At 38.7% G+C, this 20,472-nt stretch overlaps 1 protein-coding gene across 1 annotated transcript; it reads right to left on the bottom strand.

Moving 5' to 3' along the window:
• Nucleotides 1-510: 510 nt before the first annotated feature.
• LOC131976757 (uncharacterized) lies at nt 511-4,047 on the bottom strand. The gene is made up of 5 exons (XM_059339910.1): nt 4,014-4,047; nt 1,703-1,979; nt 1,342-1,505; nt 892-1,168; nt 511-694 (listed from the first exon to the last, which is right to left on the bottom strand). Exons 1-5 carry the CDS (start codon nt 4,045-4,047, stop codon nt 511-513), a joined length of 936 nt encoding a protein of 311 aa, XP_059195893.1.
• Between the last annotated feature and the right edge of the window lie 16,425 nt (nt 4,048-20,472).

The raw sequence follows: 20,472 nt of genomic DNA, 5'->3' as shown, positions 1-20,472 counted from the left end.
GTTGGCATGGTATGCCCTTGCTACTTAGGGATATTGTTGTCTTGCTTAGATGATTAATCCCACACACATCTGTACATCAAAAGTGTCATTTCTGCACAGGTCTAAAATCAAGTTCCTAACTTAGATTTAACCTGCACCTTTCTGAAGACCAAACTCAATTGAACCTGTAGACACAAACCTAGACTATACTTTAGTAAACCTGCCCAAAATGTCGAACTATGTATTTAAAAGTATACAAGCGATAAACACAGAAAACTTTTATCAAGAAGAGTTCATTAATATCACATGTGACAACCTCAAACAACTGTTCAGGTATGATTTACATTAAAATCTGGTACTGTAAAGCAACAACATACCTTGCAGAGAGTGGCCTAGCAGTTTGTTAAATGGACATCAATTAAACTTTACTATAAAGGTCAGTGACCATACCCATAAGCATTCTATTAAAGGAAAAAAAAGAAGAAAATGCATAGATAAGCTTTAGTGGACATGAGTGAAGGTGTTTTTGTCTCAGCCACAGGCATTTTCATTGGAATCATCTGATTCATCTGATTCTATCCCAGTGACTTCCACCTCACACAGTGTCAGGTATTCTTTTCTTCCTGGAATCACAATGGTTACATAACGGCCGACCAGTCCTTTACACTGAAATGTTTTGGTGGCCCCAGGTCCTAAAGATGCGATAACAGCACATCTGAATAAAAAGAAAAGAAAAGAAAATTTAAAGAAAAACTGTGTTACCAGAAGATCTCAACAGTACAACTACTAAGACAGAGATGATGCTTTTGCTGTGGAAAATATGGGGTTTTGTCAGGAAACTATGAAGGTATGCAATTCAATAAGTTCTTTCAACTTATTTAAAATATAATAAGATAATTCCAGTGGTTTTACCTGGAACCATCATTGCCATCAGGGGAATTTCCAATGCGGATCTCAGCACCTTTGATTCTATCGTGGCAACAATCCTTTCTGTTGGTGACGGTGACAGAGTTGATTTTATACGTCTTCAGGAGGTCCAGTCTCCACCATGGATTTTGATCATGATTTGTGTGGCTACATGATCTCTGTCCATAGTTGGTATAATGTTTTCCATCAATGGCCCTCTCAGGGACACCATTCCATCCCACGGAGGACTGAGTCACTTTTCCACCTCTAGCAATATTAGTACCTGGACAAAGGTACGATATTTGGTATTAAAATGATTTGAGACTGACACAAGAATATGACATGTTTTGATATGACCTAAGCCACCAAAGAACAGGCAATTAGTAAATTTGATCAAGCTTTTAATGTGACTCTTTGCTGAAAACCATCTATTTGACATTATATGGTGCAAATCACCAGTTGGAGGGATGTCTCCTGACGGCTGACCAGTGACTTCCACCTCACACAGTGTCAGGTATTCTTTTCTTCCTGGAATCACAATGGTTACATAACGGCCGACCAGTCCTTTACACTGAAATGTTTTGGTGGCCCCAGGTCCTAAAGATGCGATAACAGCACATCTGAATGAAAAGAAAAGAAAACAAAATTTAAAGAAAAACTGTGTTACCAGAAGATCTCAACAGTACAACTACTAAGACAGAGATGATGCTATTGCTGTGGAAAATATGGGGTTTTGTCAGGAAACTATGAAGGTATGCAATTCAATAAGTTCTTTCAACTTATTTAAAATATAATAACATAATTCCAGTGGTTTTACCTGGAACCATCATTGCCATCAGGGGAATTTCCAATGCTGATCACAGCACCTTTGATTCTATCGTGGCAACAATCCCTTCTGTTGGTGACGGTGACAGAGATGATTTTGTATGTCTTCAGGAGGTCCAGTCTCCACCATGGATTTTGATCATGATTTGTGTGGCTACAGGATCTCTGTCCATAGTTGGTATAACGTTTTCCATCAATGGCCCTCCCAGGGACACCATTCCATCCCACGGAGGACTGAGTCACTTTTCCACCTCTAGCGATGTTAGCACCTGGACAAAGTTACGATATTTGGTTTTAAAATTATTTGAGACTGGCACAAGAGTATGACATGTTTTGATATAACCTAAGCCACCAAAAAACAAACTTTTACTGTGATTAAAATCTGTGAAGGGAGAAGGATGGGGTGAATAGGTTTAAACACGACTTTCACCCAGTAGACTGCTGTTTGTTTCCAGTGGGAATCTAAAAGTCAACAATAACTTATTTACTTTGACTACTTACATAAGTGTGTTTGCTCAACCTATGTACATAATATACATACTTATTTTAACCTAAACCATGATATTTGCATACACCTAACCATCTGGTTTTGTTTTAATTCACATTGCTAACTATCTCTTTATAACTGCAACAGTAGTGGTGCATCACAGTTTCAGGTGTTGGACTACTGAGTGCAGTAAAATGTCACAGCAAGAGGTCCTGATGTGCCAAATGTGATTAGGAGGGAATGCTTTGATTAAACATGACTGTGAATTTCTGTTCAAAGTCATCTTTCGGACACAAATCACCAGTTGGAGCAGTGTTTAGTTATGAAATGTGATATGGAAGATAGATTGAGAAAGGCATACATATCTTCTTAAAAATTGGAATTAATTTGGAAATTATCAATATTTGATTGAACAAATGAAAAAAATCATCTCACCAGCATTGCCACTTGTCTGTCCCAGAACAGCCAACAAGACAAAGACCACAGCTGGAGTCATCATCCTGTGGAGCAGGTTCACAGATATATGCAAATATGTATGTACACATACACATAATATGCACAAGAAAGACATTTACTTGCAAATTTTGAGATAAGGAAGGGACCCAGAGCCTTAACTTCACCTATGCATGCCATTGCCATCTTATGCACGCACTTGTTTCCTTAAATAGCACTTGTCCCTTGTCATGATAAATTCTGAGGTTAATAAAAAATACAAGCCAGAACTGCAATGGACTGTGTTGAATTTAACAACTCCAAAAAAAGTTGGGAAGCTGTGTAAAACACAAATAGAAACATAATACAACATGATTGAACATAAAATCTACTGTCTTTGTACAGTTTTTAATTGAATATATGTCACAAAGGATTAGCATGGATTAGGGTTTGTTTTATTTAGTTTTTTTTACAACATCCCAATATTTTTTTAAATTGGGGATGTATTTAACATTTGAGTGGGAAGAGGTGCAGACGGATTTAAAGCTTGTCTGAATTTTCCATGATAAAAGAATGCAGACTGTTCTCATGAATGGTTTAAATTAGATCATATGAAAAATAATACACTGGAATTCATAGCTATCCCACAAAATGTCATAATATTTAATGTAAAAAGCTACATAGGTTGCCACATAGCTTGCTGTAGGTATGGGGAATCGTACAAACAAACCCAGGACTTTATCCTGGAGACCACTGAAGTTGTGTGTAGAAGTTTTTTTAGACCTTACTCTGTCCTTTTCCCTCCTCCGAACCATAGGAAAGTGGTTTTGGTACCTAACCTTAAGACACTGATTTTGGTGCGTAAACCTAACCATTTTACAACATTAACAACATGTTTGAACAGCAAGCATGATGTGCCAACAACATGCTGAAAAGAGTTCTCATCATGTGTCATATTTCAAGAATATCTGGAAAAAATTGTGACATGACCACAAGAACACAAAAGGGAATATTCAACAGAAGCATTGGTAATACGAAAATAAAATTATTACTTGATTATTAAATTGGTCACATTGCATGCACTTTATTCAGTTAAAACAAAACGTTCTATTTCTCTTCTGCTTTGTGCTGAATTATACAATACAATTGCACAAAGCTTGTTTTTATAATATGTATAAAATTGTCTGACAAACTCTTCAACCATAGCACATTCAGATCTTCAGATCTTAAAAATTATTACTTTTTTATACATTTATGATTTTTGCCTTGTAATTACCCATTTGCAATTTTAAGTCATACCTGATTTGGTTCAATTTTGTCTGACAAACTCACATATGGAAAATAGAGCATGGAATACAATTGATAAATTCTACCAAAGACTTACCTTGAACCTTTGGAGACCTGGAAGCGTTCTGCATGTCTCATAGAGACCGATTCTTTTTATACTTGTAGTCAAATAATGTTGGCAACTCTTTAAGGGATGAGCACCCTGTTTAAAATAACATTTAATCTTCTATCATCTATCTTTCTCTTTCCAAGAGGCACACCCTGTTTGCTCAAACAATATTAACGACATGTTTGTGATATGTAGTAGAGCTAATTGTCGACCACATGCAGTACATGAGTTCTGGTAGGCATATGCAAATAAATATATTTCTTACAAAATAAATGTAATGCATTACATATAAATTTAAAAAATGTGGTGAAGGGGTAGGGGGGAGAAGGTGAGTCATAGGGGGAGTAAACATGAGGACGGAGGAAGGTAGAGATACATAGGGAGGAAATAAGGAGAGTGAGAGAGACAGAAGGACAGCAATGAATTAGGGAGGAAATCAGGTGCGATTTAGGGAAGATCCGTGTATTAGTGTTTAGTGTTAGTGTTAGGCACTAATTTTTCCTTTTGTTGGTCTAGTATTTCACAAAACTGTTATTCTTCAAACTGTGTGAAAAGCTCCACATGGCAATGTGACTGGAAAGTTGAAAATGTTTTTTTATTGTACAGGAACTAAAGTCCTAGAAAGGGTGTGGACTTCTCAAGGTAAACTTGTCCCAGATGCCTTGTTTTGAATGTGCTGGCAAATGGCATTCATGACTTACTGCAACTGTGCTGTAGTTTATACAGCACTGTTTGTGAAAGAGGATGTTCACAGAGGCAAGTATTAAAAGCCCATCGGTTTGTACATGTTGCTACAGGTAATAATAAGCCCTGAGCCCTGCTACTAGCCCCGCTACTAGCGCCGCTAATAGCCCCGCTACCGTAACGCCAGTGATCTAGCCACGAGCCGGGGGACAGCGGAGCCGCCGAGAGACCCGCAGCAGCTTGTTTGTTGCCCATAAAATCAGTGGATGTGTGTGGCTGAATGACATGAGGGGGAATAAAGCGTGAAAATAAATAATCTTGCAGAAAGCGAGAACTGGAGAAGCAAAGCAGCAAACAACACTCTCTCACAGACACACACACAACAAACATCAATTTCTGTCCCTCTACTACATCATCTGGTATAACTGATCTGATTGGCTAAGAGCTACCTACATGCTTTTGATAGACATTCTAAGCGCCCAATAAACGGCTCCGGAGGATCGTAAACCACTCCTCCTCTATGGAGAAATGAACGGCTGGTTTCCAGACTAATCTCATTTGTGATTAGTCTGGTGTTAGCCAGGCTAGGGCTTTCAAGTAAGTTCAATGAACACTTAATTGAAAAAGTTATGCAGATATGTATGTACACATACACATAATATGCACAAGAAAGACATTTACTTGACACATTTTGAAATAAGGAAGGGACCCAGAGCCTTAACTTCACCTATACATGCCATCGCCGCTTGCTTCTGTGTACATAAATAGCACTTGTCCCTTGTCATGATAAATTGTGAGGTTAATAAAAAAAAATACAAGCCAGAAATGCAATGGACTGGGTAGAATTTTACAACTCCATTTTCAAAAAAAGTTGGGAATCTGTGTAAAACACAAATAGAAACATAATACAATTATATGATTGAACATAAAATCTGTCTTTGTACAGTTTTTAATTGAATATTTATCATAAAGGATTCGCAAGGATTAGAGTCTTCTTTTACTTAGGTTTTTTACAACATCCCAAGTTTTTTGAATTGGGAATGTATTTAATGTTTCAATGGGAAGAGGTGCAGATGGATTTAAAGTTGGTCTAAATTGTCCATGATAAAATAATGCGTACTGTTCTCATGAACGGTTTGAATGAGATCCCATGAAAAGTATTACACTGGAATTCATAGATATTAGGGCTGAGCATTTTGGGAAAATAATCTAATTGCAATTGTTTCACCAATATTGCAATTGCGATTTAATCAGCGATTACTTCTTTCAAATTCCTCACCTTCTGTTCTATTCACAAGCAATAAATCCTTCTATTGTCTAACAGACACAACACTATAGAATCAGCATATAAACTGTGCAATGTCTATAGCTATAATGAAATGAGTTAAACATGCATGAATTTATATGCCATCTTTATTTAAATACCTCACAGTAATGACTGATATGACTTCCAGCCTTGTAACTATGTAATAATTACATCACAAGTGCTCCAGAATAGGCCTACTCAGTGTGAACAATATGGAAATCTCACTGATCTTTAATTGGCAACAGATCACACAAAATAAAGTGCAAAAATATAAAAATAACAAATCTGCGGCTTAACCAATAAAAAATATTTAGGAAAACGTATAAGTTGTTGTATTAAACATGGGGATTGCACTTTAACACTGTGTGAAATTTACTACACAGTTTAAAAAAAAAAAATTAAATATAGTCTGACAAGCTCTTTAACCCTAACACATTCAGACATTACATTACATTACATTACATGTCATTTAGCAGACGCTTTTGTCCAAAGTGACTTACAATAAGTGCATTCAACCTGATGGTACTAGACATAGACCATAGGAATCAAGTAAGACCTTCAGATCTTAAAAATGATTACTTTCGATTACTTACTTTATGATTTTTGCTTTGCAATTACCAAGCTGTAATATAAAGTCATACCTGATTTTATTTCAAATTTTAGTGACAAAATCACATATGGAAAATAGAGCATAGAATAAAATTGATAAATTCTACCAAAGACTTACGTGGAACCTATGGCGCCCTGGAAGCGATCTGCATGTCTCATAGAGACCGATTCTTTTCATACTTGTAGGCAAAGAATGATTGACATTTGAAAAATCTGAACCCTGTATAGAATGTCAATTGTAAAGTCTCCTCTTTCCAAGGGGCACACCCTGTGTTTGCTCAAACAATATTAACAACAAGTTTGTGATACGTAGTAGAGCTAATGGTCAACCACATGCAGTACATGAGTTCTGATGTATTACATATAAATAAAAATAAAGAAATAAACACAACTGATTTTTAAATGCAACAAGTCAAACATTGTACGCTTGAATATATAATTAGAATAACTCGCTTTGTTCATTGTTCAAGAGGTTCTTATCTTAAATCAAATTATGAACAGGGCTCCCCTCCTCCCCTAAACAAACAGACCAGGTAAACAAGACTGGTTAAAACCTGTTATGTTACGTGTTATACCTTAAACAGGCTGGTTAACTTTGTTGTGTGTTCAGCTGTTAGTTTCCACTGCAAACTGGAATATTTGTTCAGGTTTTCTGTATTTGTAGCTTACTTCTATATTTTGATTTGTCATCCATGTTTAGTTATATTGTCAGTAATTTTCTATATTTTTCATATTTGCTGTCTGTTATGATGTTGCATATGTTACGTGGAATTGAGGATGTGTTTTCCTGAGTTCTCAGGGCCACACGGTGCTATAATTGGTAACACTTTACAATAACCATCTAAGTGATGTTTATAGATTGTTTATAAACCAATTATTATTAACCATTTACAAAATTTCATACATTTGTAATCTTTAAATGTTTTAAAGCAATTTCTTTAAGGTATAAGAATAATTTTGAAATCATTTACATACTTAATATGGTGTTAAAAATGTTATAATGAGTGTAAAGCTATTAATAAACTAATAATTATGTTTGTTTATGGTAAAGTAATCTATTTGGCATTTATAAATTATAGTTCAACATTATTACATTTTCTATTCACCATTCTAAATGGCCTATATACGGTTTATAAATGATGATTAAACATTAATAAACTATCTGTTTACCATTTATAAATGGTCTATTTACCATCTATAAATGATGGTTATTGTAAAGTGTTACCCTATAATTTATAGAAACCTTATAGAAACCAAACACAAAGCTTGCAATGGTAATGGCAAGCGAGCTTGCTCTCAGTAGCTGCGGATTTCTTGCTTTCATGCTACTCTGCAACATTCAAAATAAACAACGAGTAATGGGACTGGCAACAGGTCCTCTGCAAGGTGAGAGGTGACAGCCAGCTGCAGGCCACACTGAACCGCCTCACTGGGGAAGCAATGCTTCCTTGTGACAAAGACCTGAATTCAAGTCTTGACATTATCTCCTTTTTTTCAATGAATATGGGGTTTTGCAGAACCATCCACCTCATTGAAATAGATTGTCTACAACCTGATGAGGGATATCTTAGTGACATATTTTGGAGCTGAAAGAGAGAGTAGTCAAGAATAATACTAATTAAGGAAATTAAATGTGATGAGTATAACATTGCATTTCCTATGTTGCTCAAAACACTGCTTATGTGGTGCAAATAACTGTTTTTTTTTTCACGTTATGTTAAAATGTAAAGAGGTTAAAAAACATCCCCAAAATTGCCATAGCAACTGCATGGGCCTATGAATGGCTCTGCTCTTTTTTGGCCCTATTCCACACCCTCTCTACCTCCTCTCCCCACCCTCTCTCACTCTTCTAGCATTTGGCCCTCTCGTTCTCTTTCCTTCCTTTTTGAACATTTCTGCTTTTTCTCTCAATGTACATCTACCTCTCTGTTCTACCTCCCTCGGTCGCTCTGCATTTTTTTGTTTTCAGTCTACATTTTATTGATTCTTGTCTTTCCCTTAAGATAATATTCTGCATACTCTTTCTCAACTCCCTTTTTCTCTTGCCAACTGCTGCCTATCGTGTCACCTCAACCTCAGTTGTGACCTTCTCTTATGTCCCATCTGCGACTTCACACACTCTATATATTTGATCCCTCCCCTGTATAATCTTTTTTAATTTATTTCCTGTTGGTTAAAAAAGGTTGTGTGCACTTGATACAATATGGGATGGACTCATAATGCAGAATTTCTAACATCTTTGTAACTGTAAAATCCGGATTTAATAATATTATTTAGTTAAGTAAGTCGAGTAAGTAGTGTTCAATAGTTTGTGACAAAAATGTAATATTTAGATTGATTTCTCTTCTTTAAATTCCTCCTCATCTCAGCTGCTGTGATGCTTTTCACCAAATTCTTACATAACATCAACAGCTTGCCTTTACCTGTACATGCTGACATTTCCCTCTTTAACTTAGTGCTGCCCATCAGATACATAAACCTGCTTATATTTTTACAGTCCGTTATGTAACAAAGACTTTGCACATTCACATACTATTATTATTATTATTATATTAATATACTGTTTTTTGGCATGTTTTGTGAATGCATCTCAATGTGCATGGCTTCAGCCTCAGACAGGATATGCATATCCCTGATACCCACTTCCTTGCATGACATTCTCTACCTGTTCGTGTGTGTGTTTGCATTGGCGTGCTTGCATGTGACAAGTCACATTCTCACTACCAAGGGAAGTCAAAGTATGACAGAACTTCTTTTCCAATGAACCCACAGTTTGTTGACCTGGCTTGCTTCTGATGTCTGGGTGTGTACGTGTTTCGTCTCAAATGTTGTGTTTGCATTCCTCCTCATCTCAGCTGCTGTGATGCTTTTCACCAAATTCTTACATAACATCAACAGCTTGCCTTTACCTGTACATGCTGACATTTCCCTCTTTAACTCAGTGCTGCCCATCAGATACATAAACCTGCTTATATTTTTACAGTCTGTTATGTAACAAAGACCTTGCACATTCACATACTATTATTATTATTATTATTATTATTATATTATTATACTGGTTTTGTCGTGTTTTGCCATGTTTTGCAAATGCATCGCAATGTGTATGGCTTCAACCCAAGGCATGCATATCCCTGATACCCACTTCCTGCATGTGTGTATGTGTATGTGTGTGTGTGTGTGTGTGTGTGTGTGTGTGGGTGTGTGTGTGTGCATTGGTGTGCTTGCATGTGAAAAGTCACGTCTTTTCCAATGAACCCACAGTCTGTTGACCTGGCTTGCTTCTGATGTCTGGGTGTGTACGTGTTTCGTCTCAAATGCCGATTAAATATCATGTCATTTCTGTTGATATTGGGAGTGTTTGCTGTTGTACTGTACACTGTTGTAATAAGAACCAATATCCTCATGACACATTGACACAATACCTTGTTAGAGAGCAGTCAAATCAGCCAGACATGATTCTGGCCACAGTCTGCCATCAGGGACACACTCCACAGTGACCGCTCTTTCTCAGTACTTAACCTCTTGTTAGAAGAGGGGACGGTAATAAAATGGTGTGTGATATGGTTAATGTACACGCCATCTGCTCCCTGGTCAAAAGCTCAGCATCATTTGGAGACATCATTGCACAGGAAATATTATCAGGCATTGGACATTTATGGTGATGTATGAATTTGGACACGTATTTAAAAAAGTTGGATGGACACGATGAGCATGATTGTTAAGGTAGATAGCAGTGACTTTATTAGATGTGACTGGCAAGTTAGGCATTTTCTTCAATAGCATGGTGTATAAACTTGCTCTTGACCATTAAGACAACAGGATTCCCTTTTCCAAAACATCACCACATTTATATGACAGTTTCTCTCAGCTTTTGCATCTGTCAGTCTGGCTCAGCCACATACAGATGGCATTAAATAAAAAGGCACACACACTTCTTTTACATTCATTACCTTCAGAATAAAATAAAAATAATGACTAATTTTGGAATATGTGATGGAGTGTCAGGGTTACATTACATCACTTCCTGCAAACTTCGGAACAATGGGGGTAAAACTGCATTACTGATCTCTCCTAACTAGATATTCTTTGGTGTAACTCCACTAACAGAAAAACTGTGAATCTGTCAGCACATTAGCATGTGGCTCACTACCTAGCTAGCTAATGTTTCAGACAATGTTATCCATGCTACTCCACTTTGTCATTTGATGGGGAATGATGAGCAGGAGACGTCCAAGTTCTCAGTTTAACATCATTTTATTACAATACGTCAAGAAATGTGCAGTTACAGAGTCTCTGGCTTCAAACATCACTTCCCTGATTTACATGATTAAGGCTGATCAGTTCATGAGGTCTGGACCCCCTATAATTTCCCTAAAACCCAGTTTTATAGCCTAACAATGTTTTACTAAGAATGTGGGTAGAACTCTCCAGAAGGTGCGTCCCTCTCGAACCATTGATTCGTCAGTTTTAATCAATATCAGGATACGTCACCAAGCAGAGGAGACCGTTATCTTTCTGCTTCAGCACACCCAGTCCCTGACCTGACCTGGAACAACTTTATAGAAACAACCTCCGGCCTTATGACTATATTATTGGAGACACAGATCTTGCATTGTCCACATAACATATAAAATATATACTTTTGTGATGATAGAATCTTACTCTAAATAGGACACAGAAAGTTTAGGCAGATAAAATAAATGTATCTAGAGTGATCATAGTTTAAAAAAAATATTAGTACATGATCATTGTATCAAAAGCATCTTACATGATTATCTATAAATGCATAGAGAGAAGGCACACACACAGTTAGTGAATTACCATGCATAGATAGTGACCTAGTCAATCAGATAGTGATCCCCATGCACAGAGACAGAATAACAGATTCGGGGCTTGAAGACCTCCGGCACGGTGCCGGAAATCCGGCTCGGGATGTTTTTTGGTGTTTTTTTTTTTTTAATCATGTTAAAAAAAAACTAAAAAAAAAACCCACCTAAAACCCTTAGTTAGTTAGATCTGGATATGACCGGGGAGGGCAGCATTATGGTGGATAGCGTATAGCCTGCCGGAGAAGAAGAAGGAGGCTCATCGGCGAGCTACTTTAGACCCACGTCATTACTATTTCTCAAGAAAGTGACTGGAGACAAATCCAGCGACTCCTTCTTACTCGCTTTTTAACGAGCCGGAGGCCGGCTTCTTAACGAGCCAGAGGCCGGCTCGTTAAGAAGAGCCCCCGTTAGCGGCAGTTAGCTACTGTTAGCTCTGTAGCAGTACAGTGTGTATGTGCTGCTGCTGCAGGAGGTGTTCACTTAGCGATCTGTTTGTTTACAACAAGCACCGGACAAGATCTGTGCGCAGTTAGCGCATACCGTTAATTCATGATCACTATGTTTATGATCAGCGGAGACACTGTGCATAATAATTAGCCATGCTGCTTTGTTTATGATCATTTGCTGTGCACAGTTAATGACAGCGAAAACCATATGTCACCTCTAGAGTCTCTAAATCGCTCTGGGGGCTAACTTGTTGTGGGGACACGCAGAGTGAGCGGACATTTGAGAGGGTGTGGCCTGAGACTTTCCAGGTGGTAGTTGAAACACGGCTATAAGGTCCGTGCGTGCGCTCTCCCACATTTCCACCGCGCGCGGAACGGCCACGCCGCGGGTTAGCTCCGTCCTCTGCCCGGCGTCAGTTCCCACCGGGCGCGTAACGGCAGCGTAACGAGATAACGAGATACACGCGAGATAAGGAGAACACGCGATAATCCTGAACGTATGGGAGACCGCGAGATCCCGTGATAAACACTAACAAACAGCTTACTTTGCTTCTCCGACGTGGAAGATCTGTAGATGTAACCATCTATCCTTTTAGAAAGAATGTGTTATGTCATAAATGATTGATGCTGTTCCACTTCAACAATCCGACTCTTGTCGTCCATTTCTCTGACCCTCTGAGACCCTTTGATTGATTGATTGATTGCTGTGATGTGAAGTTGTTTTAGGCTGCATGAACTGCGTATTGTTTTATTTTGAAAGGAGAAAAATTTCTGACAGGATTCTGTATTTTCATCTCGTTAACAAGAATGTCAGTTTTCCAGTTATGCAGTTATGCTGCCTGCCTGCCTGCATTTTTTTTGTCACGTACCTTTGCATCCCTAGTATATATATAGAGAGAGATTGATGGATATGTAAAGTATTGTTAACTTGTTTGTTTGTTTTTTTGTGGTATAAAAAATAATCTGACAGCACTAGTCAGTCATTATATAAATTCAAATGGTTTACTCCACAAGTTCTATTAACAGAACTGTTAATGGTACGTGAGTGCAGAAAACATTTTTTCTCCAGCAAAATGGCCTCGGTTTTCTAAAAAGACACTTACAGTGTGAATTAATACCACTAAAATGCATTTGCTAAATCTGTTCAGACATCATGTATTTGACAGAAGCAAGCGAGAAAAAAAGAAAAATAAAGAGGGGTGTTAAGAGGGAATCTCAGTGAAAGAACAGACTCAACACCGGCTCTCCAGGGAAGCACTCTCTGCTCAATCGCTTGCTCTTAGGTCCCCTCTAATGACATCTCTAGCACCAGATTGCCTCCCCAGCTAGAGTACTTGTTTCAGTCTATTGTCCCAGAGAGATGTTCCTAACATGGGGTGTTGAGCATGTGGAGGTGGGGGGAGGCAGTCTATCAGACAATCAAATGATAGGATTTTCTCTTCCAATCATTTTTGATAGCGTGTCTTTTCCCTCTCCTCTGGCTTCTGATGCGTCAAAAAGAAGGGAAAGAATAGAGATTGAAAAAAAAAAGACTGAAGTCGTCCTTCTGTCCTTTGCCATCAGGTCCGCGGACATCATTCGTCGTTTTTTTGGAAAGAAGTAATTTTCAAGTTGCTTGTCTTTCATTTCTCCTTTCCACACATCTGAATACCAATGCTCTCTTCTTATCCACAAGAAGCAAAGCCTGCTGGCTCAGCTGACTGATTTGCGTGCACTATTATATGTACAAGGTTGCTCCTCAAGCTTTCCTATAGTTATTATTATTATTATTATTAATATTATTAATAATAAAAATAATAATAATAATTAAAAATCACTTTTAAAAAGGAACAAAGTCTGTGTATCTACCTTTAGGAGAGGAGACATTGCTCATATCTGAGGTTTCGTAATGCGATCCGGACATTAAGCACCGGCACAGGAAAACTGAGAGCGATCCCACTCCTCAGCATAGTTGCTCCTCCCTTCTCTCTGAGAGTGCAGTGAAAGTGATGCTGCCAAAGAAATGTGGCAAAATGTAGCCGTGCCTGTTAATATATCATTAACTAGCACTTTTGCGTGCTGGTTCAGCTGACGCTATTGCACCCAAAAAAACTCACTCAGACTAAATTCTGATTTCCTGGCAGCAAGGACTTATCCAGAATCTATGTGGTGAATGTGGTGTTTTCGATGACACAAACCATGACAAAATAAATGGAGGGGAGAAAGAAAATTAGGAAATAAAGTGAACTGTGCATTTTTGTGCTGAGGTTCCACAGCAGCTCAAATTAGAGACAATCAGGACTCAGGATTTGTTTTTATCATAAATTATTACTTACAAAACTGTACTCTCACTCATCTGCATGGTATTATTATTATTATTTATTTAGCCTCTCACTCTCCGTCTCATGCTTCAATTGTTGTGTGTGTATGTTTTTAAAAAGCGTAGAACACATAGTTGATGATGTCAATTAAAAAAAAAGTACTTGGTTAGCTTTAGGGAAATTGAAATTATTTCAGTTTGGGTTAAAATAAGTAAGTTTGTTATGTAAATTGAGTTTCGTAGCTTACATAAGTAAATATTAAACAGAAATATTCATACTCAAAAGCACATATCGTGCCTTTTGCTTTCACGCAGGGAAAAGAAACGGAACTCCCGAAGGTTAGGCCTGGGGACAAAATAATTTTTCTCTTGCTTGCTTCTGTCAAATACATGTACACAATACAAACACACTTTAAACAAAATTAGCAAAGACATTTTAGTGGTATTAATTCACAGTGTGTCTTTTTAAAAACCATGTTAAAGGCCATTTTGCTGGAGGAAAAATCGTTTCTGTTCTTCTGTACGATTAACAGTTCTGTTAATCAAACTTGTGGAATAAACAATTTGCACATATAATGACTTATATAATCTAATTCATATTATAATATGTATGTAAAAGACTGTTTAAGTAAGTAACGTAAGTTAAGTAACCAAGTTGAGCTGATGATATTGAAGAAATTTGATTGAAATTGTATCATCAAACTGCCTCTATCATGATTTCATAAAGCCTTTTCCTAACTTGCCAGTCACATCAAATAAAGTCATTGCTATCTACCTTAACAATCATGCTCATCATGTCCATCCAACTTTTTAAATACGTCCAAATTCATACATCACCATCAATTTATAATGCCATATAACAATTCCTGTGTAATAATGTCTCCAAATGATGGCTGAGCTTTTGACCAGGGAGCAGATGGCGTGTACATTAACCATATCACACACCATTTTATTACCGTCCCCTCTTCTAACAAGAGGTTAAGTACTGAGAAAGAGCGGTCGCTGTGGAGTGTGTCCCTGATGGCAGACTGTGGCCAGAATCACGTCTGGCTGATTTGACTGCTCTCTAACAAGGTATTGTGTCAATGTGTCATGAGGATATTGGTTCTTATTACAACAGTGTACAGTACAACAGCAAACACTCCCAATATCAACAGAAATGACATGATATTTAATCGGCATGCAAACACGACATTTGAGACGAAACACGTACACACCCAGACATCAAAAGCAAGCCAGGTCAACAGACTGTGGGTTCATTGGAAAAGACGTGACTTTTCACATGCAAGCACACCAATGCACGCACACACACACACACACACACACACACACATAGACATACACACATGCAGGAAGTGGGTATCAGGGATATGCATGCCTTGGGTTGAAGCCATACACATTGCGATGCATTCGCAAAACATGACAAAACACGACAAAACCAGTATAATAATATAATAATAACAATAATAATAATAATAATAATAGTATGTGAATGTGCAAGGTCTTTGTTACATAACAGACTGTAATAATATAAGCAGGTTTATGTATCTGATGGGCAGCACTGAGTTAAAGAGGGAAATGTCAGCATGTACAGGTAAAGGCAAGCTGTCGATGTTATGTAAGAATTTGGTGAAAAGCATCACATCAGCTGAGATGAGGAGGAATTTAAAGAAGAGAAATCAATCTAAATATTACATTTTTGTCACAAACTATTGAACACTACTTACTCAACTTACCTAACGAAATAATATTATTAAATACGGATTTTACAGTTACAAAGATTCTGCATTATGAGTCCATCCCAAATTGTATCCAGTGCACACAACCTTTTTTAATGGCGCACTTTTGTGTTGTTGGTGACTCTTACTATCCTTTGTATAAATATCAAACAGGGAAAAAAATCAGAAAGATTATACAGGGGAGGGATTAAATATAGAGTGTGTGAAGGCGCAGATGGGACAGGAGAGAAGGTCACAAAGGATGTTGAGGTGACACGATAGGCAGCAGTTGGCAAGAGAAAAAGGGAGTTGAGAAAGAGTATGCAGAATATTATCTTAATGGAAAGACAAGAGGAAAAATCAATAAAATGTAGACAGAAAACAAAAAAATGCAGAGTGACCTGGACACATTGGATGAACAGAGAGGTAGATGTACATTGAGAGAAATAGCAGAAATGTTCAAAAAGGAAGGAAAGAGAACGAGAGGGTGGGGAGAGGAGGTAGAGAGGGTGTGGAATAGGGCCAAAAAAGAGCAGAGCCATTCATAGGCCCATGCAGTTGCTATGGCAATTTTGGGGATGTTTTTTAACCTCTTTACATTTTAACATAACGTGAAAAAACAGTTATTTGCACCACATAAGCAGTGTTTTGAGCAAGATAGAAAAAGCAATGTTGTACTCATCACATTTAAGTCCTTTAATTAGTATTATTCTTGACTACTCCCTCTTTCAGCTCCAAAATGTTTAACTAAGAAATCCCTTTAGACAATCTATTTCAACTGTATAAGTAATGGATGATTCTGCAAAACCCCCCAAAAAGAAAGAAAATGTGATGAAAACATTTAATGATTTAAATAGGTATATTCTCTACAATTTTCATGTGTTTTAATTCTTTATTAGAGCATTATTATTTATTTTCATGTACATTTATGTCAAGACTTGAATTCAGGTCTTTGTCACAAGGAAGCATTGTTTACCCAGTGAGGCGGTTCAGTGTGGCCTGCAGCTGGCTGTCACCTCTCACTGACCTGTTGCCAGTCCCATTACTTGTTGTTTATTTTGAATGTTGCAGAGTAGCATGGTCAGAATTACACAGAAAATGCAGAGCAAGCTAAAGCTTAACTCACAAAATGTTCTTTAGGTTTGTATTCTAGTTATGGTTGTCCTTTGTCTTATTTTGAAGCCCCTTGTGATGTGTATATAAAGTCTGGCAAGAGCATATTACCTGTTGCCTGTCTCAAAATGTCGTGTTTCTCCAGAAGAAAATTATAATGTGACAACAGATGTCCCGCCCAGGGTGTGTTACACAAACATTTATTTTTTAAGTTTGTGCTTGCAGGTGTGTGCTGAGGTAATGTCAACACACAATGATGTAGGTGGAGCTGTGTTTTTGTTTGTTTTGTTTGTTGTCACGTTTCTGAATCTGAAAGGATGTAGTTGCTGAATGTATTAGTTAGATAAATTCAAATGCAGTCAGCTATACTTAAGTCCTGTCCTCATGCAGACAATAATATTCAGTTTTTGGTGAATCAAATTTAGAGGTGTTGATTCAATCAAATTATCATTTTGGAGGCATCAGCTTGTAGTGTTTTTGTATTGCATCATGATGTTTCTATTAGTTGGTTCATCCCATTCATATCAATGAGGATGGGCTAAATAATAGAAACATATATATGTACAATGCAATACAGTTTAACACATCCATGCATCCTCCAAAAAGATCAACACTTGCAGTTTGATTAACAAATGCATGCTGAGCAACATTAAGCCAGTTATTCTAAGCATACAATGTATGACTTGTCGCAGTTAAAAAGCAGTTGTATTTGTTTGTTTATTTATATTTATTTATATGTAATGCATTACATATATTTTGTAGGAGATATATTTATTTACATATGCCTGGAAGAAAAGAACACCTGACACGATGTGAGGTGGAAGTCATTGGTCAGCTGTCAGGAGACATCGCTGCAACTGGTGATTTGCACCATATATCATGTCAAATAGATGGTTTTCAGCAAAGATTCACAGTAAAAGTTTGATCAAATTTACTAATTGCCTGTTCTGAGGTGGCATAGGTCATATCAAAACATCTCATATTCTTGTGCTGTACCCAAATCATTTTAATACCAAATATGATAACTTTGGTCAGGTACTAATATTGCTAGAGGTGGAAAAGTGACTCAGTCCTCAGTGGAATGGAATTCTGTCCCTGAGAGGGCCATTGAAGGAAATCGTAAAAATAGCCACTTTTTTCAGGGATCAGACGGTTACGTTGTAACCGTGGTTCTCTGAGTAGAGAGACTATCTCTCCTCTCTGTTACATATTTTATATGTACGAAATGACCCCCCTGCTTGTCTGGGTACGTGGTAACTTCTTTAAGACACGCCAATCAGTAATAGTTTGATCGACCATATCTCCAAGTGGCCTAATAGCTGGAGAGATAGTCTCTCTACTTAGAGAACCACGGTTACAACATCGATTGAAAAATCAGATCAAAGGTTAAAATCACAGATCCGATTGCATTATACATACATGTGCTTTACAAGTGTTTGTTATGGTGTGATATACATTCCGGATCCAAAGGTGGCAGTAGTGTGCCGAAACGATACCGCTTTAAAACGAAGAAGAAGTGTTGTGTTGTGGTCACGCAGCCTGCATGCACCTACACACACCGACAACATGTCTGCCATATGGAACTTTTTCGAAGTGAGTGAGTTCGATGTCACACACGCTAGCGGCAATTTATGCAAGCGTTTAGTGCCTCGTGGGGGAAACATTAATTGTCAGTTGCCTGTGTGTTGTTGTATTTTTTTTACCAGTTATTTTCTCTTTACTCTTTCAGACACTGTTTAAACCAAAGGCTATTTACTTGAAGTGTTGTTTGTTTACATGATCCTCAAGGCCTAAGAGAAATGTTAGCGTGAGAGTGAGCAATAATAATATGTTACACTGTACTAATGCCACCAATGTTCAGACTAGCATTTTGAGTTTGTTTAGCCTGTTAAATAGGCTCAATTTTTATTTGAATTTTATTTTATACGATATATGCAACAATACAGCCATTTAAAATGGATAGAATCAATAAATAAGTGAACTTTCAACATGAAGCTCTTGCCTGTTCTTGACTGCCCTATAGAGGCCATTTTGGCATATTGTTTTCCACATTGCCACAGCTGCTATGAAGGAATATTAAAGTTACTGCTATGCAATAAATAAAGATCTGGACCTCGGATGGAGCAGGCACATTCGAGAATATAAAGGCCTGCTGGATCGCGTCCACAACCTAGTGGGACAGCCTCGACTTTGACACGGGCCTGCCCAAGCGGCCAGGGTCGAAGCAAACGAAGAGTTGGTCGATAGTTGCCCTTTGTGCGCTGGATGTACACAGCATACACCGCTGCTGATCGATCCCCCCAGCAACAGAGAGAGATCGCAGCTCGACTGACTGGGACAGATGGAATGCAGACAGGACTTTAGGCAGGAATGCTGGGTTGGGACGCGGGATCACACCTGACCCATCCGGCAAAAAACGGCAGCTGTGGACCAACAGGGCCTAGATCTCATCTATTCTCCTGGCCGAAGTTATGGCCAGCAGCAAAGCAGTTTTAAGGGACAGCCATTTCAAATCGGCAACCCCCATGGGTTCGAAGGGGGGAGGCTGAAGTGCACCAAGAACTACATCCAGATCCCATGTCGGCACCGAATGTTTAGTCCCGGAGATGGTAATCCTGCGGGCATCTCTGAGGAACCGAGATATTAGGTAGTTACCATCCTCGTTGAGTGCGTGGTCACCAATGCGAACTGCTTTGATAGCAGCCATCATACCCCGCAAGATGGAAGCAGATTTCCCTGCCTCCAGCTGGGACTGCAAAAACTGCAGGATGTCGTGGGCTGTGGCTGAGTAAGGGTCTGTCTGTTGGGACCCACGCCAACTGCTTAAGACCCTCCAGCGATAAGAGTAGGTGACGTTGCCCGAGCCTCCTGCAAAGTCCTCACTCCAGGCTCCGACAAGCCTAAGGCCAGGAGCCTGTCCCTCTCAGGGGCCAGGCCACCAGCCTGAGTCCTGCCGGAAATGGGTGGAACAGGGCCCCGCTTACCTGAGACAGCAGATCCCTCCGGAGTGGGAGCTCCCATGGCGTTCTGTCCAGGAGGGGTGGGATGGCCGAGAACCACAGCATGTGAGGCCAAAGAGGAGCCACTAGCATCAACTGCACTCCTTCCACCAGGACCCTCCAGAGAAGGGGCTGGAGTAGAGTGAAAGGTGGGAAGGCGTAGGCGTAGGGCCTGGGGCCATGGATGTGCTAAAGCATCCCATCCCAGAGGTGGATTGTTGTCCCTCAGGGAGAGGAACAGTCCCTCGAAGCGGACAGGACAATTTCTGCCCTGCCGAAGCGATACCAGATCGCCTTGACCACCTGAGGGTGGAGTCTCCACTTGGACCACCCCTTGGCTTGGACCCCCCTTGAGGTGTCGTCCAGGTAGTTCAGGACCCTGATCCCTTGCTGCTGTATGGGTGCAAAGACCTGCACTTGCAATATAAACGTGTGGCTCTTCTA

Source organism: Centropristis striata, chromosome 8, assembly GCF_030273125.1.
Source record: "Centropristis striata isolate RG_2023a ecotype Rhode Island chromosome 8, C.striata_1.0, whole genome shotgun sequence".
In the NCBI taxonomy this organism is placed as follows: domain Eukaryota; kingdom Metazoa; phylum Chordata; class Actinopteri; order Perciformes; family Serranidae; genus Centropristis; species Centropristis striata.
Note: the sequence above shows the minus strand (reverse complement) of the source record. Positions and strands in the feature narration are given on the sequence as shown.

Excerpts from the sequence above, each read along its gene's own strand:
- LOC131976757 (XM_059339910.1), bottom strand. The coding sequence starts at position 4,047 with ATGCAGAACGCTTCCAGGTCTCCAAAGGTTCAAG. Across the intron at positions 1,506-1,702 it reads GATGGCAATGATGGTTCCAG|ATGTGCTGTTATCGCATCTT; the intron begins GTAAAACCACTG and ends CTTTTCATTCAG. Across the intron at positions 1,169-1,341 it reads AGGAGACATCCCTCCAACTG|GTACTAATATTGCTAGAGGT; the intron begins GTGATTTGCACC and ends ACCTTTGTCCAG.